Source organism: Cnephaeus nilssonii, assembly GCF_951640355.1.
Source record: "Cnephaeus nilssonii genome assembly, chromosome: 9".
Taxonomy (NCBI): Eukaryota; Metazoa; Chordata; class Mammalia; order Chiroptera; family Vespertilionidae; genus Cnephaeus; species Cnephaeus nilssonii.
Window position 1 is genome coordinate 16285281 of NC_137080.1, and position 23414 is coordinate 16308694.

At 39.7% G+C, this 23414-nt stretch overlaps 1 protein-coding gene across 3 annotated transcripts in view; it reads left to right on the forward strand.

The window, feature by feature from the left end:
- Positions 1-23414, forward strand: part of RNF217 (ring finger protein 217) — a gene marked incomplete at its 5' end in the record, with an annotated part of 121360 nt that overhangs the window by 64832 nt on the left and 33114 nt on the right. For 2 of the 3 annotated variants that reach the window (XM_079781268.1, XM_079781266.1), the window contains one exon: positions 12817-13050. The exons of the other annotated variant lie outside the window; for it this stretch is intronic. In XM_079781268.1, coding sequence (XP_079637394.1) covers positions 12817-13050 — 234 coding nt within the window. The remainder of the gene's footprint in view (positions 1-12816; positions 13051-23414) is intronic. 3 annotated transcript variants of the gene reach the window in all.

The following is a 23414-nucleotide window of genomic DNA, read 5'->3' on the forward strand; positions in this document are numbered from 1 at the left end:
GAGGGACCCAGAGAAGAGCTGCTACTGAATGATGACATCCAGGTGAGCTTGGAGACCATCTGCTTGTCTATAGGGCTGTGCCTGAGGGAGACAGATGGAGGTTGGACTGCTTATGGTTATCAAAATATCATGTTTAGAAAGGCACTTACTACCTACATTGATGAAGCATTTAGAGGAACTCACTGTGGCCAACAGCAACATGGCATTATTATTCCAAGTGGCTAATTTTGCCAAGACTGGGCAGGCACCTGCAGGTGCATAGTGATGTGTGTTCAGGCTCTGGCAATGACTAGGTCTGCATTAAAGATCAGCACTTTCTGTGTGAACTTGGGCAAATTACTTACTCTTCTGTGCTTTGGGATCCTGGTAGGATCTTAATCAGGAAAATATGAGGTGACTGATAGAAAGTGCCTGGATAGAACCGGGCCTGGATATTAAACATCTACACTGAGTGGCCAGATTATTATGATCTCTGAATGCATAATAATCTGGCCACTCAGTAATATATATATATATATATATATATATATATATATATATATATATATATGGCCCGGTGCATGAATTCGTGCATGGGTGGGGTCCGGCTTGCTTGCTGGTCGAACTCGTGGTCGAGGGGACAATTTGCATATTAGCCTTTTATTATATAGGATATACACTGAGTGGCCAGATTATTATGCATTTAGAGATCATAATAATCTGGCCACTCAGTGTATACTAGGTGTACCAGTTAATAATGTGGATTTTGTAATAAAAGAAAACATGATAATTTCAAGAGAAACATCAAAAGTGCTTTATTCAAAGTAATGTCCATAGCTAGCTACACATTTTCCCATCTTTCAGGTAATTTGTGGATACCATCCCAATAGAACTTTTCTTGTTTTGAGGCAAACCATTCAGAGACCCAATTTTCCACTTCTTCTTACGTTTTGAAGTGCTGCTCAGAAAGTGCGTGTGCCATCGATCGGAACAAGTGATAATCTGAAGGAGCAAGGTCTGGTGAATACAGCGGGTGGGTTAATACTTCCCAGGCAAGATCTTTTAACGTGCCTTTAACTGGTTTTGAAGTGTGTGATGGTGCATCATCATGAAGCAAAATTACTTTGCCGTGTCTTCTAGAACATTCTGGTCGTTTTACGATCAAAGCATGGTTCAAATTGATTATTTGTTGTCGGTAGCGATCAGTATTACTGGTTTCACCTGGTTTTAGAAGCTCATAATACACCACACCTTCCTGATCCCACCAAACACAGAGCATTGTCTTCTTTCTGAAGCGATTTGGCCTTGCAGTCGATGTTGATGGTTGACCTGGATCAACCCATGATTTTGGGCATTTGGGATTCTCAAAATAAATCCACTTTTCATCACCAGTCACAATTCAATGCAAAAAAGACTTTCTTTTGTCCCATTGAAGCAACAGTTTACTGATGACTTTTTGGTTTTCCATTTGTCTTTCGTTCAGTTGATGTGGCACCTATTTTCCTTCCTTAAAAATCTTTCCCATTGCTTGTAAATGATCAGATATTGTTTGCTGAGCAACGTTTAATCTTTCTGGAAGTTGTTTTTGAGTTTGACACGCATCTTCATCCAATAATGCTTGTAATTGTTGGTCTTCAAACTTTTTCAGTTGACCTGGATGTTCTTTGTCTTTCACATTGAAATCATCACTTTTAAAGCGTTTAAACCAGTGTTCACAAGTATCTTGAGATGGAGTATGTTCACCATAAGCTTCCCAAAGTATATGATAACTTTTTGTTCAAAGTAAAGTAATGAATTAAAACTTCCCACCAATGCCCTTTTTTTTTGGCACGAAATTTGACATTTTTAAGCGTAAAAATATCTACACCTTCAGCAAATTTGACATATGAAGTTTTGAATCTTGTTGTCAATACAACAAAATAACATACATATCAAAATGCATATATATCAACATATGTGTAACTCCATCTATTGAAAAAAATCCATATTATTAACTGGTACACCTGGTATATATAAAAAGCCAGCGACCAGAAGGCAGTAACGATTGGAATGACCTGTGGCCAGCAGACCAGCCTGATCAGGGGTGGAGCCGGCTGGCCAGCCAACCTCCCGAGGCCCCTCCCCCTGGCTGGCCCCATCCCTGATCGGCCTCTCCCACACCTAACGAAGGCGGGGCAGCCGGCCAATCCCATCATGGCCCTTCCCCCAGGCCAGCCCCTCCCCTGATTGCCTGCCCCACCCTGATCAGTCTGAAGCCACTCCCCCCAGCCTGCTCTGCCCGCCCCCCCATCGCTGCCACACACACTAATTAGGGGTGGGGCTGGCTGGCCAACCTCCCATGGCCCCTCCCCCAGCTAACCCGGCCCTGATCTGGCCCGATTGTGGCAGGCAGGCCAGCCAACCTCCTGCTGTCTCCTCTTCCTGACAGGCCCAGCCCCGATTGGGGCAGGGCCGGCTGGACCCCACCCATGCACAAATTCGTGCACTGGGCCTCTAGTTTAGTAATAATAGCTGCTGCTATCATTATTATTCAGTTCATCTGACAATACCAGATGTTTCTGGAAAGTTTACAATTTAAACCTTTACTGTAGAGCAGGAACACGTCATAAATACTAGACTTTTCTGTGGCAGAAAGAATGCCAAAGGGCACTGTGCATTCCTGTTTGGAAAGGATAAAACTAAAATAAACATTAAAAACCTTTCTCTGAAAAAAAATAGAGAATCAAAGTTAGAGGTTTATCAAGTCCATCTTTTAGTAGGCAAGTTTCCATATTCAGTCCCTAACCTCCCCAGGAATTACATTGCTTTCCTGGGTGACTCCCAGGAAACCAAGGGGGTGCTGGTGTGTGAATGATGTAACTGCCCAAATCCATCTCCCTGGCTGGATAAAAAAGATTAAAGCAAATACAAAAGTACAATGATGTACTAACAGTACAGTTAGCATTATTTTTGAAGCAGCGTAGGATTTTCTGAAATGTATTTGTAGTAAATCAAGACATTTAACGTTGTGACTATTTCAATTCTTTCTCAACCTAGTCGCAGAACTTTTCAGTAAAAGTTTATAGTATCTTCATTGACCATGCAAGTTTGTTTTTTTTTTGACACCTCTCTATCCCACTCACATTTTAAAAAGACATTGCAATACTCCTAGGATAAGATTTCTCTCTACTTTGGAAGTATACAATCCAAACATCAAAGGAGAAGACATTGTTTTTTCTCTTTTTTAGACTCAAATGTACTTTAGCTTTGTTCCTGGAGATAGATATTCAGGAAAATTTGGTCACTACACTAAACAGCATTTTATATCTGGAAATAATAACTAGTCGACAGGAAGGAGGGAATTATTTTTCTCTTTATGGAATCTACAAACTCCAGGTAATGAACAGACTATTCCTAGAACTGGGTGGATGGTGCACAAAGATACTTTGTTTTGGCATGAAAGACGCTGTTGAAATTGCTCTTTCTACGTTAAAGAACTATGCTAACTTGGTTGATGTTTAGGAAACCATTGATGCTTGCCAGTACTGAAACACCAAAACCTGTGAGGGGTGAAAAACATTTAAAATGTTTTGAGTAAAAATAAAGAACATATGTCGAACTTGGATTACTTCAAGTTTACAAGTTATTTTGTTGTTCTATTTGTTAAAATACTTTTCCAGAAGAAAGGTTTGGGATTTTTTTAAAACGCACAAATATTTGATATCACCTTCATAAAAGGAACATTGCTGAGCGGACGGCAGCGCCGTGTGGGACGGATTCCTGCAGCGTTTGGTTTACTTAGGACATGACTGCTTTCTCCACTGCGCACTGCAGAGGGTTGGGACAAAGCCCAGAATTCATTAGTATGACATAAACGGAGACTACCTAGAGTATTCAGAAACAAACTTAAATAATGTTCAGACTTTAGCTTTGATAGGTAGAAACCTTTACCCAAATTCTCAGTGTCCTATCTTATTTTCAAGACCAATCCTAAGTTTTGGTTACTGGTTTTGCTAATAATTCTGGATCCATCATCTGTTATAGTTCAGAAATTACTTAGGCAAAATTTTAAAAATTACTGTATGATCAAAATTTTAACAAAAAAACATTAGAACTCTAAATAAGAAAATAATAATTTATAACCTGAAAAAAATCAAAATCAATTTTTAGCAAGACCTTCTTCCCTCTGAGTTCATGTTTTTTCACATATACTTTTACATACTTATATAAATACAATGTTTATTATGTTTTCTTATCTAAAATCATCAGATGTGTCTTTTGTATTATTTTTCACATTCTTTAAGAAATAAGACATAACCAAATCTATTCATTATAGTCCTTTTTATTCTTCATGGTTGAATTAAAATACTACCTTTTTTTCATGGACGGCCCAAGCCAAGTCCTCCTTTGTGCTTCTCTGCCGGAACTATGGTCATTTATGCCCGTGTCTGTCTCCATTGATAAACTGGAAATTACTTGAGGGTAGCAATTTATTCATCTTTAAATTCCCCCAAGTAGTTAGCCGATTGCCTTGGCCATGATAGGCACTAAATAAATACTTGGGTATTGAATTGAAACTAATCCATAGAATCATTTACAGCAAAGTGATTTACTAGTAACAAGAAGTTGTGTTGAGAAGACGGGAGCAAAGTCACAGGAGGAAAGTGCCAATGAAAAGAGGGGGGAAGTGGCAGGATTCATTTCTGATGAGGTAGAGGGAGAATTTAAGTGTAAAAACATCAGTAGGGAAAAGACTGATCTGTCATAAGCCTGTTTGCACCAACAACATTGCAGTTAAATGTATAAACCAAGAATGCACGAACTAAAAGTGCAAAGATACTTTGAAATAACTATAGTAAGCAATTGTAGTACTCCTCTTTAAGGATCAGGTCGAATAGCTAAATAATTAATGAGCTCATAGAAGAATTTACTTGAAACCTCAAAGTTATGATTTAGTAGACATCTACATAGAATCTTACATCTTTTGATGAGAGTAGACATTTTTAATGCCCAAGAAACATTTTTAAAAAGGTTATTTAACAGGCTAGAAATAAAATTTTAATATTCTTAAAATTAAGATTTTTACAGTCCACTTTCTCTATTCATAATCAAGTAAAGTTAAATATAAATATTAGAAAAAGCCACCAAAAAGAACTGCATAGAAACACTAAGAAGTGAAAACGAAACATTTTATGCCCAAAATTTAGAGCATAGCAAAAACTGTATGCATAAGGAGTAAAAGCAGAAAACAAAAGGGACTAAGGAATCATCTTAAGAAACTAGGAAAAGAATAACAAAATAAAACAAATAAAAGCCAGAAGAGAACAACATTGAACGTAATTTTTTTAAAAAAAGGAAGATCAAAAACAAACAAACAAAACCGCAATATAAGCAAGCCCCCAAGGTAGTTATTTTAAGAAATAAAAGATTAATTCTTTTAGGGTCCTTATTTGAGGATAAAAGAAAGTAAAAGCAGACAAGATGAGAAAAGAGATAAAACAACAGAGAGAAAGAGGGAGAAGATAAGAGACTATTCCATTGCAACAGGTGAAAACGCAGAGAATAGATGCTTTCCTGAAAGACAACACACCCTAATGTCTTCTATTGTGATTGGCCCATTCAGGTTTTCCACTTCTTGGGTTCACATTGGTAACTTAAAATTCCTGGGAGCTTTTTTCTTTGCATTTTCCTTTCTTTCCGTTTTTACTGTGGTTGAGGATAATCCTGTTTCCTCGGTGGCCAGACCAGACTAGCATCATGGCTTTGGTTTCTGGGTGACCCACTTTGTTACCAACCAACAAAGCCAGGAAGAGGGAAGGACTTCAAACCAGATGCGAGGAACTAAGATGTGAGGATGTCTTCCCGGGAGAAGAGACTGGAGGGACACAATAACTGTCTTTATATTTGAAGATCCTTTAACCAAGAAGCGTGGGTAAACACATCCTGTAAGACCCAAGAGAATTAAAAATGCCTGTGTACCGGAACAAATTTAGGGAGCTGCTATATTACTCTTCTTGGCCAACATGGCAACTTTGCAATAATTTCCCTGAATCTTTTACCTTAAATGTGACCACACTTGAGTCAAAGGCACTAATCTGCCTATTCGTAAACCTCAAAATCATCTGTATTTGCAAAATGTTCCTTTCTTGTTTCACTTTTCAGAGTCGTTTGCAGCAGTCGCCAACCTTTCGGACCTCACAGACCACCAGTTGGCGACCGCTAGCTAGAGAATTTATTATGATTTGTGGAAGGACAGAATAGTTTTCCATAACTAAACCACCAATGGCTTTTGCTTTTGGCATTTTTAGGATATCTAAGCATATTTTGGAGGCCAAGGGAAAGTGACCCAGAATAACTTACTGGGGGAAAAATCCTCTCCACTGCTCTATTGTGTCAGTACATCTAATGCCCATAGGAAAATGGTAAGGTTCTGCACTCTTTTATGCTCTGTTGTTCTGTTATACGACCTTATCTATCCTTGGGTCAGCGTCACACTCTTGTAATTACTAAAACTTTTTGCTTCATCTTATATCTGGTAGAACAAGTTTTACTACTTTCTTTTTCTAGATCAAGAGTATCATGACTGTCCATACGTTTTTAGAATCAGCTTGCAATTTAGAACCTACCTTCCCCTCAAAAAAAAAAAAAAAAAAAAAAGAGAGAGAGAGAGAAAGAAAACTGGATATTTTATTGAAATGGCTTTGCATCTGTAGGTCAATATAGACTGAATTTACATTTTTACTATATTGAACCTTTCGATTCAAGAACCTGATATATCCCTCCATTTATTTGCTTCTTTTTATTTTCTCAAAAATATTTCAAATATTTCTGTGTAGAGGTATTATACAACTTGTATTAGATTTATTCATACTTGATATTTTTCATATTGCTCTAATGATATTTTTCCTATGAATATTCATTTGTTTCAATTATTCCATCTTTTTATTAAATGTATTGGGGTGACTGGATAACAAGATTATACAGGTTTTAAGAGTATGTTTCTGTATTATTATCAAATTGCTTGTGACTAGCATATAGATATACATTTGATTTTTGAATACTAACCTATTTAGCAAGTTAGCTAAATTCACTTATTAATTCTAATAGTTTATTTATAGATTATTTTGGATTTTCTATGTATACAATCTTGCAATATGCAAGAAATGGGGAATTACATATTTTCATTTCTAGTTGTTTTATGTTCATTTTGCTTTTGCTTTTCTTGCATTGCCTGTGAGCCCTAGTCAGTGATAAATAATGAAAGGAGTGCATATTTGCCCCATGTCCAGTCTCAAGAAGAAAGCCCTCAGGACTTCATTGAATATGATGTTTCCTGTAGATGTTCTTACAGATACTCTGTCAGATGAAGGAAGTTTTCGTCTCTTCCTAGTTTGCTAAGATTTTAACATGAATGAATGCTGAATTTATTTAATACTTTTTTCTGTTGAGATAATCATATGATTTTTCTCCTTTATTAATGTGTGAGTTACATCAATAGATTTTTTAATATTAGACCAGCCTTACGTTCTTGGAATAAACCTTTTGATCTTGATATATTATCTTTTGCATGTATTGTTCAGTTTGGTTTGCTAATACTGTGTTTGGGATTTTTGTATCTATGTTTATGCAGAGACAGGTCAGTAATTTTCCTTCCTTGCAACATCCTTATCAGGTTTTGGTATCACGATTATGCTGGCCTCATAAAACAACTTGAGCAGTGATCCTCCCCCAGCCTTTTCCCTGTTCTCTCATAGTTATTGTGTAATATTGGTGTTTCATACTTAAATTCTCAGTGAAATTGACCCACAAGGCATCTGGGGCCAAAGTTTTCTATGTGGGAATATCTTTTTTCTCTGTTGCTTTAAGAAACTTTCTTTTGTTTGGCTTTTGGAACTTTTACTTATGGGCCTAAGTGTGATTTTCTATATATTTATCTTGCATGGGACAGAGGGAGTTTCTGGGATATTTGGTTTGATGTTTTTCATTATTTTTAATAATTAAAGGTGCCTAGCACAGTGCTCTGTAAACAAAAAATCCCATTTATCAATAAAGCAGCCACATCCTATAATCACTGATGATAAACTTAAGGGAAAACCCATGAACCTGAAAATGCATCTGACTCTATTGTGCTCCACAAAATCATTAGTGCACAGAAAGTGCTTAAAACAGTGCTTGGCATGTAGGGGGTACGGCATACATTTCATTATTATTGTTAATGCTTTTGTTGTGGTGTTCTCTTCCCCCTGCCACCTTGACATGTTCCATTTTAAAAAACAAACAAACATTTTTATTGATTTCAGAGAGGAAGGGAGAGGGAGAGAGAGGTAGAAACATCAATGATGAGAGAGAATCACTGATCGGCTGCCTCTTGCATGCCCCACACTGGGGATCGAGTCCACATCCCAGGCATGTGCCCTGCCAGGGAATCAAACTGTGACCTTTCATAGGTCGATGCTCAACCATTGAGCCATGCCCGCTGGGCCTGACATGTTCCATTTTTAAGGAAAAATGGAAATATGAAATCCCCTGGTATCAAGTGAAGAGAAGGCCAAGGCACCTTGTAAATTATCATGACCAGCACTCAAAACCAAGGCCAAAATCATAAACCATACATTAGATAAATTGAGCTTCAAAGTCTAAGGTTTATGCTTCCTCTCTTCTTTTCCCTGGATGATTTAATTAATTAATCTGCCACTTTTTCAGAGTTCTCCTTCACCTGTGTCACTAAATTACTTTTGAGTCCTCCCAGGTGGCAAATTATCCATGCAGCTTGAGCACTAAGTGGAAAAGAGTATCTCTTACTAGTACTAGCACCCTTGGAGATTGTTTTAGAGTTAAGTAAATTTTGTCTTACAAGATTGGGCATATTTTTGTTCAGAAGAATTAGAAAGTGTATTTTCCAGTGATATGAACAGTAGTATCAGCATTGAAAATAAAAAATTAAAAATACCTTGTTTTTAAGTATATTAAGTACATAAAATATTGTAAACAATTTTGATGATACATTATTTAAACTGTTAAATTGATTTTGAAGAATTATTGTCTTTTGGAGAGATATTTGATATCATGGTAATGTTTTTTAAAAGAATTGTTTTCTTTCATAAATACTACAATATTTATGAATGAAATGACATAATTTCTGGTTTTTGCTTCAAAATAATATGAGAGGGCCATCTGTGTCAGGGCACAGAAAAAAACAAGAGTTGATTATTGTTGAAGCTGAAGAAGGAGTCCTTACGGTCTCATAATACCAATCTGCCAACTTTTGCATATGTTTATGATTATCCCTAATAAAAGAATTTCAAACATTGGGTAAAATATTAAATGAATTAGTACCATCAAATCCCAAGTTGCTAGAAGAGGCTGTCAACACAAATTTAATCACTGTATCCTCATATTACATTAAGGCAAGATTCATGACTTAAACTACTTTATATCTTTTATGTGTGATATTGTAGGAGCTCAATATGTTTTTTGGATGAATTAGTGATCTTTATTCTTGTTACTATAATAAATTTGCAGTGAATCACTTCCAACAAATATCACATATCCACATAAACTATATTTTATTAAAAACTCAGTAAGTAGCACCTACCAATCAGATTATTTCAAGCAAAAATCTGGAATCATCCTTGATTTCTTCCTTTACTTTATGCTTCATATCTGGTTCATCACCAAACCCCATTTGGTTCACTTCCATATAGAACCCCTGCCTCCCTCTGGCTACCTAGTTCCATCTTCTATCATCTCCTGCCTGGACAACGGCCACAGTTAGAGGCCACTGGTGGTAAGAACAGGTGCAATCCAGAGTCCTACCATTCTCCCAGTTCCCACTTTTGTTCTTCTACAGTTCATTCTACAGGAAGAGTCTGACTGATTTTTTAATGTAACTTGAGGTATATCACTCATCATAAAACCAGTCAATGATTCATATTGGACGTAGAATACAATTCACACTTCTTACCACAGCCAACAAGGCCTGTGTGCTCTGGTTCATTTCGGATGTGTTCCAGTCACCCAGCTCTGTTCTCTGAACACAGGCGCATTGGGCACCTTCTGCCCTGGGGCCATTGTCCTTGTTTCCTTTGCCTGCAGTCCCTTCCCCCACGTTCTCTGCATGACAGGCCCCCTAGTTCTCCGTTTAAGTTGGCACCTCCTCAGATACCATACCTTCTCTGGTGGCATCTGTCATAACTGATTACAGTCTGCCTGGTTTATTCACTTGTGTATCATAAATTGCCTCTAATAGAAGTCCTGTCTCTCCATCTCTCCAGAGGCCATCATACTGCCTAACCCATAAAAACCACATTTCATTGAAATCTAAGACATGATCAGTTGTAGGTTGCAGTATTGTATTCTGAGCCACCAAGAAAATAAAAACACTGCAAATTAAACTATGGCATAATGCCATAGTTTAAAGACTATTGATTGTAAGATAATCTTGACTTCTGAGATATTAAAATGTTGAAAAAAAATGCATGCTTGAATTGATGAAATATGTTATCTTGTTGACTAAATAAATAAATGTACTTTGCTTAATCATGATGACTTGTTTGCTAGTGATTTTTTTCAGGAAATTATTCTGAAAAAAAGATAGACTTGTAGAGGCCAAGAGATATAGGCCATGAGTAGCCTTTTATTATGAAAAGATGGATATTGCTCGTATGAAGAGGTATGAGTAATTCAAAGGCTTGTATGAGTAATTGTTCCAAATTGCCAGTGACTAGCTTATCAGCAATGATTAAAATTTTGTAGGTGCTTTGTGGGCCAGTAAACTTGAATTTTCAACAAATACTTCAAGTGACTCATGCCGTTGTCCTGGAAGTAGATTCGGGCCCTATACCGTAAAAGGAAGAAAGACAAAAAAAAAAAATAGATGGGGGCAGTTAGCAGTGGAAATATGAGGAAATATGATCATAGTGCTTCTGTTTAATAAAATATGAGATCATTTGACTCAATGTAGTGGGGTAGGGATTTGGGAGCTTTTAGAAAGAAGGTATGGAAAAGGCAAAATGCAGACAGTGTGAAAGCATAAGGAAATGATGTGTCCCATGGAGATGGAGTAGATTTGCAGGCAGATTTGAGAAACACTTTAGAAGAAAAGGTATTTGGTTGGATGTTAGATGGCAGGTATCCTAATGTGGTGTAGTAACAAACACCGCTGCCGGGGGAGTAACGAGATAACCCGCTCCCGTAAGCTGCCTTGCATTCTGGTCCCTAAAGGATATTCCATTCCCAAGGATCTGACTGTTCCTGGGTGGCTGTGAAATTGCTACTTCCATTGTTATCATTTATATAGTTAGAACAAATAAATTTATAGTTGAGGGAGGCCAGATTAAAACATTGACCTGGGACAAAAAAACAAAAACAAACAAACAAAAAAAACCTCCGGCTGTTACCCCCTAAAGTATGTTCCTTCCCAATAAATAAGGGTCACTGAGATGGCCCAAGTGAGTCCCTGTGAGGAGTGAAAAGAAGTCATCTTTTACACGCTAAAACCACAGTTTTCCACTCTCATAGGAAAACGTCCAGACTTCTCTGATGGCTTCATGCTCTGCTGCTCTGCCCTGGTGCTCTGATCTGTCTGTACAGCCTCATCCTTCTGAACTACCCATTGTACTTCAGTCTTCCTGCTCATCGCCCAGGGCCGCTAAGGCTGCATCTTTAAGTTAGGGCGCGTGTACCGGAGGGCATACTGGATCCCCTGGGCGTGTGGGAAAGATGGGTGTCCCTCCTGCAGTGTGCTCTGTGCTCTTTCCCTCCAGGCCTTTGCCCCTGCTGTGTCTTCTGTCTATGGAAACACCTTTTATTTTGTCTGACAAAGTCCTGCTAATCTTAAGATCTCACTTGAAACCTCACTTCTTCCAAGAAGACTCATCTGAGCCTTCTGCGTGTGAGGTTACAAAGCCTCCCCCGTACCCTCCCTGACACCCTGTTAGCCATATTCACCACTTTGTGTCACGACTGCCTCTTGACTGATAGACACTTGCAAAGCTCCAGTGCCTAACCCGGCACCTGGCTCAGACACGGGCTGAACAAATGTCGACAGAATGTGAAAGAGGAAACATTAATTTTTAAAATGTCTTGTCCATCCCATTAAGCCAGTTTCTTATAATAGCACACATAGTTTCTATTTAAAAATCTTCAGAGGGCTTCTGTCTTGAGCTATACATGAAAATGATTTGTGATAAAACATAATGTGGGATATAATAACATCATAACTCTTTTAACGATGCAATAAAATCTGATCGCAACTGTAGGCAGACTCATAAAAAATAGAAAAAAAATCATTTGGGGCAAATATTTGAAAAACCTCTGTGGATCCTGTTTTGTACAATAGTAGCATAAAAGTATGTAGTCGTTTACACTTTCAGCAGGTAGTTTTTAAATTACACATATAGATATATATATTCATAATCTCTTCTTTGTCCTTTTAAAATGGTTGCATGTGCCTGAAGTTCAGTGCTGAGGTGTTCTGGAGTAAGGTTGAAATATCTGAAATACCTTGTCATCCCAGCTGTTCCTTTAGTGGCTGCCTCACCCTGGGGTTTCCAGAGAGGGGGATGATAATTTGCTACTTTGGTGAGCCTGTGGTTTAGGTCCTTCGACATTCACAAATACTATAATGAGAGAGAATGCTTAAACACACTATAAATCCTTTTGGAAACATAGAGTGATTAGTTACTTTGGTACTGCTCAATATAGGTACCAACGTGCTTAGCATTGACCATGTTAGGAATCATGAAAAATAACAGTTAATTATTTTCTATAATCATTAAAAAATACTACGTGAAGAAAAAGAAGAGAGATGCAATAACCAGTGGCTTTGTTTTCTCTCCCGTCTGCTCTTTCATGCAGGTACAGCTTGGCCAAGTAGAAATCAAATGCCCTATCACAGAATGCTTTGAATTCCTGGAGGAAACAACGGTTGTCTATAACCTAACGCATGAAGACTCCATAAAATATAAATACTTCTTGGAACTTGGCCGTATTGATGCCAGCACCAAGCCATGCCCTCAATGCAAGCACTTTACAACCTTCAAGAAAAAAGGACATATTCCCACCCCTTCCAGATCAGAAAGCAAATACAAAGTAAGCATGTTCACCAGAGTTGTGGGTTAATGTCACATGATGGGAGCAGCCAAAGTAGGCCAACTTGTGGTGGGCATTAAGTGGGCTTCCTTCCCTAACCGTACTCCAAGGTGAGTATCTATTGGCTCTGATTCTGCAAATGTGTGGTCTAGGGAGGCTGATAATCAGAGAGCACTCTTGAGGACTTAAATTAAGGTTTTTCTTTGACTTTAACCATGTTTCACATTCATCTAGAAGCGTAATTGGAAGGCTAATCTGTAAAGAAATGGTCCTTACTATTACTAAGTATTAAATAAATATTAAGACTTTTTAAATTTACTATGAGCTTGAGTTGTTCATAGACCCAATATGAATCCCTTCTGGTTCTGTTGGTAATAAGTGAAAATAGTATAAAATGCTGTTCATTCATTTATTCAGCAAATACAAAATGTCAGTATACGATAGGCAGTGTGCTAAGTTTGGGGGATACAGAGGCAAATGAGATATACTCCTTGCTCCAAAAAAATGCCTAATGATGGTGAGAGACATGCGCTCTAAAATAACACTTCAATGTGACTAGTCAAACAGCAAAACCAGACAGACAAACGTGAAACCCGTGCACCTGTGCTTTGAGAACATGATGGGAGGCTGGAGGTTAGGATGTCAGGAGAGGCTTCACAGAGAAGACACTCTCCAGGCAGATAAACAGATAAACAGCGGAGAGCATTTCCGAGCAAGAGATGAGTCAGTCCTCAGGCATAGAGGCTGAGGCTGACGTGTGGAAAACAAGAGCTGGTGGAGCTGGTGGAGAGAGAGTGGGGGAGGCAGCTGGTCAGGTGTTTAAGAGCAGATCCTGTGGAGTCTTTGACACTGTGCTCAGGAGTTTGACTTGAATTCTGTAGGCCTTACAGAAAGATCATTCTGGCAGTGTTAATAGAGGATGTCACAGGAGGGCAGACTGAAGGCAGGGAAACCTAAGGCAGCAACTCTGGGAGCGAGTCAATAGTTCACAGGCCTTGACTGCACACTGGAATCACCTGGAGCGCTTTTAGACACCAGGGCCCAGGCTCACCCCAGAACAGTTGTCTGGCAAATTTTTGAGCCTCACGAGGGAACGCTAAGGTGCAGCAGCACTGGGAACTTTGCAGTAAAGGAAGTGGAAAAGTGATGAGGCTGCGGCAGTAGTTTCCATCCTTGTCATTACAGCAGAATGGCAGGATGAAGTGGTCTCAAAGGCTGTTTGAAGTCATCTCCATTGAAGGTAAGTTTTCACCCATGTTCCGTGGCTTGAAAGAAATAGTTGCTGCATTTTTTCATTCTGTAGCTTTGAGGGGACCATGGCTTCTTAGCTAGTAGTTTCCTCCACACAGTTATAGTGATGAACTAGATTAGGTTAGTGAAAGCCTCTTAAAGGCCCATTGGTTTTTGAAACTGCTAGACCCTCCTAGTTAATTTTTTTTTCTAATTTTGTGCAGGGTATCTTTAAGGTACCATCTGGGTATCTTTAAGGTATAACTGTAAGGAAGAAAAAATCTTTCATTTTTTTTCTTCTCTAAAAAGTGTATTTTGGGTTACAAAATTTTATAACTTAAGTAATACCCTCACAGTGATTTTGAATGTTGACTTAGCAATAGAATACTTTTATTTGACTGTATAGTCTTAGGTTATTTTTGTTCTAATTCTATGTTGTTGATGCTGTCAGAAATTACTTCTGTTACAAGGACTTCTTATTATATATATTATATAATATGCATTTATATAACTTATATATTTATAATTTATATATTTACAAATATATATAAACTCAGACTATACTATTTTAGAATTTGTATCAATTAAAATATGTATACACTAGAGGCCTGGTGCATGATATTCGTGCACTTGGGGGGTTGGAGGGGAGTCCCTCAGCCCCACCTGCACCCTTTTGCAGTCCGGGAGTCTTCGGGGGATGTCCAACTGACGGCTTAGGCCCACTCCCCACGGGCCAGCAGTGGGACATCCTTAGTGCTGCTGCAGAGGAGGGAGAGGCTCCCATCACTGCCGCTGCACTCGCCAGCCATCAGCCTGGCTTCTGTCTGAGCAGCGCTCCCCCTGTGGGAGTGCACTGACCACCAGGGAGCAGCTCTTGCATTGAGTGTTTGTCCCCTGGTGGTCATTCTGCTGTTTGGCCTATTTGCATATTACCCTTTTATAGGATAATTAAATCAAAGTGGGCACAATTTAAAAATATATTGCTCTTATGAAGTGGGTAAAAGGCGATATAATTTAATATGCAATTATAGCAATAGTAAAATGTTACAGATTTCATTTCATCCCAAATCACCAAATTATCTTATGATGACATAATTTATCACAATGCAGATGTATTTCATATGGAAAATGTTAAAATGATAGGATCCTATATTTGCATAATTCTGAATGAACCAAGGGCACTCTGGTAACATTTCCCAGTATCAGGCTTCCTCCAGTGTCTGTCAGGGCAGTTGTAGGTAAGAAGAGAAGCAGGGGGCAAACGGATCAAAGTCTCAAATCTAATAAACTTGGGTTTTACTTTAGGTGAGCAAAGAAGGAAATTTATGGAGGGGGAATTCAATACAAAATAAATGTTACTGCCCAGCTGGTGTGGCTTAGTGGTTGAGTGTGGACCTATCGGTTCGATTCCCGGTCAGGGCACATACCTGGGTTGTGCACTCAATCCCCAGTGTGAGGCATGCAGGAGGCACTAATCAATGATTTTCATCATTGATGTTTCTATCTCTCTCTCCCTCTCCCTTCCTCTCTGAAATCAATAAAAATATATATTTAAAAAAACACACACAAATGTTACTGACTATGAAGCAGTTAAAATCTATGGAAATGGGTGAGGGATGAAAATCTCAATGTAAAATTAAACTATTAAGCAACTTTCAAGAAAAATAAAGCTACAGAGAATTGGAGGATGATTATGGCTATTATTCCTTTTTACTTTTATAGAAGATCTATAACAGAAAATGTAAATAATCCCTCTGTTTTATATTACACAAAGTTCTAGGACTCATTCAAACAATTCCTGAAGAAATGATTTGATTGTTTAGTGTAATATTAATGTAGCGTTTTCATCATCAAACCATTGAACTCCAAGGTCTCACATTAACATTAACTGCCTGATTTACAGGCTTATACCTGTCTGGATGTGATGAGTAGGGACATGGATACTCCAGCAAACCAACTGAGACCAGGATGTTCCTTCTTTGTGGTGAACCAGGGAATAATTTTTAGGTTTGCTGAATTTTTTAAAATTGCATTTCCCAAAAAAATAGAACCCACTTCCAAGTTTATCATAACTATAAAAGCAGTAAATTCAAGTATTTTGATGCAATAAATTGAGTCATAAGGCAACAAATAAATAAAAAAGGTTGCTACCACTGTGTGACATGTCTGAGCAATTTAAAATCTTTTTCTATTGTTGTTTACAGCCTACAGCAGGTTTTGTATTTATTGATAAAACCTTTGTAATGTGTATTTCAATATTATTCTTTCTGTGTCATTGAGTTACAATATCTCAATTCAAAATGTCACTCTTTGAGTACTTATTATGGCGTCGGCTGTAAATTCAGAAGCATTTAGCACAGAATGTTAAAAATTGCTTGAAACTACCACAGTTATTTTATAGCAAGAAATAACCTTTGATTGTATCTCACATGAAATTTGAGATCTCAAGTATCATATTTGGGGATTTCATTTGAATAGTTTTTTTTGGGGGGGGGGGTTATAAGTACCACTGGTTAATTTTTTTGTACTCAGTAGATGAAAAAGGTGTAAACAGAATATATCGACAAGCAGTAACAAGAACTCTCTCATGTGCCAGTTTATGCTTCCAGGCCTTCACTCAGCATCTCCCTTCTGGCAAACGTTTGAATAAAAAAGGTTTTCATTATATTCTGAACTCTGTCAAACTCATACTATATCAAATATAACAAATGCATTCCTGAATTGAAAGATTTACATTGAGACAGCCTTTTTCATTCATAATATTTGTCTTCTTGCCCCTTTAAATCTTGTTATGAGACCAAAAAGTTTTACCATTCCATTTCTGCAAGTTTGATTTTATTGTTTCCAGTTAGAAATCTAATTTCAAACCTAAACAGTTCCTATAATTTCTTACCTCAACTCCAACTGGGTATCAATACAGGGAACAGGTTAGTGCTGGGGAAATGAAAAGGTTGAGGTTGCGGCTTTCCTGGCACTCATGCGATGCCTGGAGACAGACACGTCACCAGCACCTGAAGTTGTTCCCCATAGCAATTATCATCTGGGACTTTATGGTGTATTTGTGTGGCTATTTACTTAAAGTCTCTCCTTCCCACTGGTCTCCAGGAGGCCAGGTCCAGGCTTGCTTACTGCTGATAACCTGTATCACGCACTGTGTCAAGTAGAGTATGCTCTCAAAATATATTTGTGAAAAGAACTAATAAATGGACCAATGTATAAGTAAGAATGTGTATTATAATGAATGTGGGTGGGAAATACTGAGAGCGTAGGAAAAGAAAGGATAGAAGAGATTGGGAGGGCTTCATTAAAGACTAGACACATTAAACTAAGCCTTGAAATTTTGAATGTGCCAAGCAGGAAAAGGTAGGAAGAGCACTAATTTCAAACTTGATTTAAACTCTCACCCTGGCCCTAGCTGGTTTGACTCAGTGGATAGAGCATCAGCCTGTGGACTGAAGGGTCCCAGGTTCGATTCTGGTCAAGGGCATGATCCCCAGTAGGGGGTGTGTAGGAGGCAGCTGATCAGTGATTCTCTCCTCATTGATGTTTCTTTCTCCCTCTCCCTTCCTCTCTGAAATAAATAAAAATACATTTTAATAATAAAATAAAAAATAAACTCTCACCCTGCCTCATACCATCTCTATAACCTTGAGTACAGTCTGTACATCTTTTAGTGGCAGTTGGGGTGGTAATAGTCCCTGTCATAAGAGTTTAGTGAGGACTAAATGATGTCACGCATGTTAAGTGCTTAGCACCATCTCTGACATATCCTAAGTGTTCTCAACACACGCTAGAGATTATTACGCTTGTTCTCATTTTTTGGCAAGGACAGCAGAATGAGCAACCCTGGGTTATTGGGAAGGGGATAGAGGAGTCAAAAAGAATAGAGGTAGAATAAAAGATTGGGTGACTGATGGGTGGTGGGAGTAAAGGAGGCATGAAACGGACTCTATCTTGAGGAAGATGAGTGGTTTAAGTGGGTGGAAAACTAATTCCATTTAAGATGTGTTGATAATGTTAAGTTTGAAGACCCTTTGGGGCATCAAAGAGATTTTCAGGAAACATGGATCTTATGCTCAGTAGTGATCTAATGGAAAGCATTAATATTCAGGAGGGGGGATGGTCACTGAATTCACAGAAACGAAAAATGTATGTTTGGGGAAGTAGTGCAAGTTGTAGTTTTTCATGGAAGAGAGAAGATGAAAATCATTGAAAATTATTAAATGTCGTTATTTTACGGAGGTAGGAGCAGTTCTAGGTTTCCTTCTTATTTCCAAGTGTAGACGAAGAAACGATCCCCATTTTCACATTGATTTGGAGTGCACTGAAGGGCAGATATACCGTGAATCAGCATAGGGAACGTGTTAGAGGTAATTCTCTTAATGGTTTCCTTGAAGCAAAACTAATAGTAATCCCCACTGTTCTTCCCACAAAGGTAAAGCAAAACCTCGATAACTCACAAATTAGTGTTTGTACTAATCGTAAGGTAAAAGAAAAAAACACACAATAACATGTCATGGGAAAACTTGCCCTGTGTTCCTACATTATATGTTTAGCATTCCTTTTTCTCGTAATTATAAACCTTCTGGGTAGAAATCACATTTTTTTAAAAAATTTCTTTATTGATTAAGGTATCACATATTTGTCCTCATCCCCCCATTCCCATCCCACACCCCTCCCCACACATGCCCCCACCCCCCTGTTGTCCTTAACCGTTGGTTAGGCTCATATGCTTGTACACAAGTCCTTTGGTTGATCTCTCCCCTTTACCCCCACCCTTCCCTACCCTCCCTTTGAGGCCTGACAGTCTGATCCATGCCTCCTTGTTTCTGGGTCTGTTCTTGTTCATCAGTCTATATTGTTCATTATTTCCCCTAGATGAGTGAGATCATGTGCTATTAGAAATACACTTATAAGAACCGAAAATGAGACAAGCAATAATGGTTATGGTGACAGGCAAATGAATCAGTCTGTAGTGAGTTAGTGAGTTTCTTTCTGGGCCAACAGTTCTTTTGAGACCCAATTTCAATGTCCAACAGTTCCTTATGTGTACATGTCAGCACTGACATTACAGTTCTGGATGGTGGACAAATGGTGGTAATGCAGGTCCGACTCTCTGGTTTGGTCCTGGGCAACCTGCAGTGATGCACAGCTGCTAACTGCTAGTATGGGAAGGCCACATCAGCGTCTTCCGTCTCTGGATTGCTTCTCTTCTGTCTTCATGGCTGGAGTAGTCCTGTTGATTCCTCTCTGTTGCTGGAATCCACATGGTCTCGGAGTTGTTTAGAAATCACATTTTATAAAACCTCACAAATACATTATTTCCTCAAGTGGTATAAGAGCTGTTCTAAGGTCTTTAAGGATATAGTCAAATGAAGGGGTTTGTTATTCCTAATTGGCGTAATTTAAATAATGCTTAAGTGAACGGCTGGAATTTGGGTAATCGTCTTCCTGTGTCTGTTGTTGAACCATCTCTGACCTGTCCTGTACTCTAGAAGGTGCCTCTCTGGACTGCTTCTCCATGCTTCTTACCATCTCGATTTCTATTTGTGTTCGGCCGAGGGTTGTCATTGGCAAAAGATAGTATGAAAAGAGAGAATAGTGGATGCATTGCTTCCTCACTCCCTTCCTAAGTCAGTGCACAGCTCTCGCAGTAGCTGTATGATTGTAAGTTCCCCATAGGTGTTCTCTCACCCATGTTTCTTATTCTCACTGGGCTCCAGAAACTTCTTTACTCACTTGGTTCTTTAGCCCTAGGAGTGGCCACAGCTGCCCATGATTTCTGCTTCTGGGGGGCCTGTCAATCCTTTGTTTATTCAAATCCCAGCTGCACCTCTTTAATTGTATCCTATCTAATAAAAGAGTAATATGCAAATTGACTGTCACTCCAACACACGATGGCTGCCCCCATGTAGACACAAGATGGGCACCACAAGATGGCCAGCAGGGGAGGGCAGTTGGGAGGGACCAGGCCTGCAAGGGAGGGCAGTTGGGGGTGATCTGGCCTGCAGGGGAGGGGTGTTAGGGATGACCAGGCCGGCAGAGGAGGGAAGTTGGGGGCGACCGGGCCTGCAGGGAAGGGAAGTTGGGGGGGACCCAGGCCTGCAAGGGAGAGCAGTTGCGGGGGGGGACCAGGCCTGCAGGGGAGGGCAGTTGGGGAGGACCAGGCCTGCAGGGGAGGGCAGTTAGGGGTGACCAGGCCTGCAGGGGAGGGCATTTAGGGTTGACCAGGCCTGCAGGGGAGGGTAGTTAGGGGTGACCAGGCCTGCAAGGGAGGGCAATTAGGGGCAAACAGGCTGGCAGGGGAGCAGTTAAGCATCAATCAGGCTGGCAGGGGAGTGGTTAGGGGGTGATCAGGCTGGCAAGCAGAAGCAGTTAGGGGCAATCAGGAAGGCAGGCAGGCGAGCAGTTGGGAGCCAGCAGTTCTGGATTGTGAGAGGGGTGTCTGACTACCCATTTAGGCCCGATCCTACCGGGATCGGGCCTAAACAGGCAGGTGGACATCCCTCAAGGGGTCCCAGATTGGAGAGGGTGCAGGCTGGGCTGAGGGACACCCCCTCCCCGTGCACAAATTTCATGCACTAGGCCTCTAGTTTCTAATAAATAACTTGCATGTATAATTAGATAGATGAAAGAATGAATAGTGCTTAAGCTTCCTTCTTGTGAAGATGACTTGAGATTATTTTTCTGTATAAAAATGTTTAAAGCTTTCCCATGACAGTATAGTTAGCATGCTGCTTTGCTCTTCAGTTTTTCTCTGACACCAGCCCTTTAAGTTGACAGTGTTTACGAACTGAGCATTAGATTGTGCATCAGCCCTGCAAGATCAGTTTAGTTTGTGACACATACTGTTTTTTCTTGGTATTAATGCATCATTGATGTCAGGATCCGATAGAAAACAAGCGTTGTTTTTTGATTATTGCTAGCATAGATTTGTAAGGAGAGAAGGATGATGTCGTCTGGCCCAGTTTAACGAAGTAAGCTTAAATGAATGGGTGTGTTATATATGTTACCCTTGGAAAAAATGCATATCACACAGCTATGATGCAGTACTACTAAATTTTATTAGGATACACTTCGCCCTCTAGTTACTAATGACATGCTTCGTGAAAGTTGTTCTCTGTTGCTTTCTTGATGCATAAATTAGCCGTAGTATTTTATAGAGTCTTTACTTGTGCTTGAACTTCTAACAACAAAAGCCAAATGTTGGGGGGGGGGAAAAAGCCAAACGTTGGGATTCATTTGCTTTTTTAGCCCACCTCTGACAAAAACGACAATGAGTGTAATAATCAAGGCTTACAACTACCATACACTGACCTGCAGTGGGACTGGGAACTGTTTCTTTTTTCACTTTATCACATCATCCCTTGGATCCTCAGCACAAGAGACAAGTGGAGAACGCTTCTCTCTGGGGGCTGCTGGGTAGTGGGTAGAAAAGTAAGCCAAGCCTGGTGCTTGTTATAAAGTGGTCTAGAAGGTGTCAGGACTTCTTAACTTGTTACAGAGCTTTTTAGAACTACGAGACTTGCCTGTTATTTACACATTGATCAGTTTTTTTAGGCAGACCCTAGTCTGACAGCCGTAAGTTTTACATGCTTCCTGTCAGGAGTTTTTTGGACCACAGTGTATTTTGAGGGAGACATCTAGAGAATAGGTGCATTAATGTGAGGCTCATTGGACACGGTTTTTGGACACTTCAGGTCCAGCCAGCTGAGGTGACTGCTCTATTCGGGCCACACTAGAGCACTTGCTGTTTCCCCAGTGCACCGTGTGCTCTCAGGCCTCAGTGGGGCTCAGGCTGGGCCCGCTTGCTGAAGTGTTATCCCACTGTCACTTGTCCCAGTGACAGTCCACTCATATTTCAAGGCCATGCTCACCCTCCGTTCTTCCCTGGAGCGTCTATCCCACGGTACCCACTTGTCTAAGCATCGCCTCTTGCAGTTCTTACATGGCTGCATACCTCTCTGGGTTTATATCTGTCTGCTCTCAGTGCGTTCCTTGAGGACACGTATTTTCGTTCTTTTTTATGTGCCTAAAGTCAGTACACTCAGTTCCTGCTGCTTGCAGGTGCTCAATAAATATTTGCTGAATGAGCAAATGAATTGATGAATATGTTTCCTGGTTGAGTACTTGTCTTAACCTGAAGTTCTTATGAAGCAAATTCTTCTCGGGGAACTGAGTTAGCTTGTATTTGTAATGCTACATTTACACGTGGGTGTTGTCTAATATTCTGACTTTGATAAGCAGTGATTTTGTGATTTATTTAAAATAATTATGTATGTAGGAATATATGGAATTTAGGCAAAGAAAAACTTATCTGGGGAGCTCTTCGGTTTTGAACTCTGTTTTAACTTTGTGGGTTATTTCTTCATTTGGCATGATGAACTGTCCAGAGAAAATACCATTTGCTTAGGAAAAGTGGGTTGGTTTAACTTGTTATTGTGACCTCAGATTTCTGGAAAAACCAAGGGAATTCAAAAGTTAAAAATGTAAAATGAAGTTATTTCACCTTTTATGGCGTCCGGGACACTTTAATTAAGATTCCTAACTCTGATAACTTTCTTCATGAAACACTTGCCGCCCTGCCTCTGGTAGAAGGGTTTGCACATTAATCATGATGCTCAGCAAAATGTCACGTGGGTAAAATATTTAGTAAACATCATCTGCTGACCTAAGAGGTAGGGATAACATCTCAGTCACTGGTCATAAATCAGATGTGTTGGTTTTTCTTTGGACTCATTTAATGTTAGCCAATATATAGTACTCGCTATGGGCAAAGTAATTCACTTTTTACATGATTTACTGAGTATCTCCCATGTGCCAGAAGCTCTGTGTTGTTTAACTCGGGACAGACAGGATGAATGAGACGCAGCCTTTGCCCTCGTGAGCTTGCAGGCCGCTAGGGAGATGAGCTGTGTGCATGTGCTGTAAGACAGACGCCGAATCTGTCGGGGGGAGCAGAGAAGACGTCTTGAAACAAGGAGCATCTGATCTGGATATGATTTTGGTAGACAGATTGTGTTAATGGGACTTTCCCCGCTTACACAACGCAGAGATGTGCTCTCTCCGGCTCCCCCGCTTACTGAGGTCACTGCCAGGCTCCGCAGGAAGCAGGAAGGGCAGGGGAGCCGTCT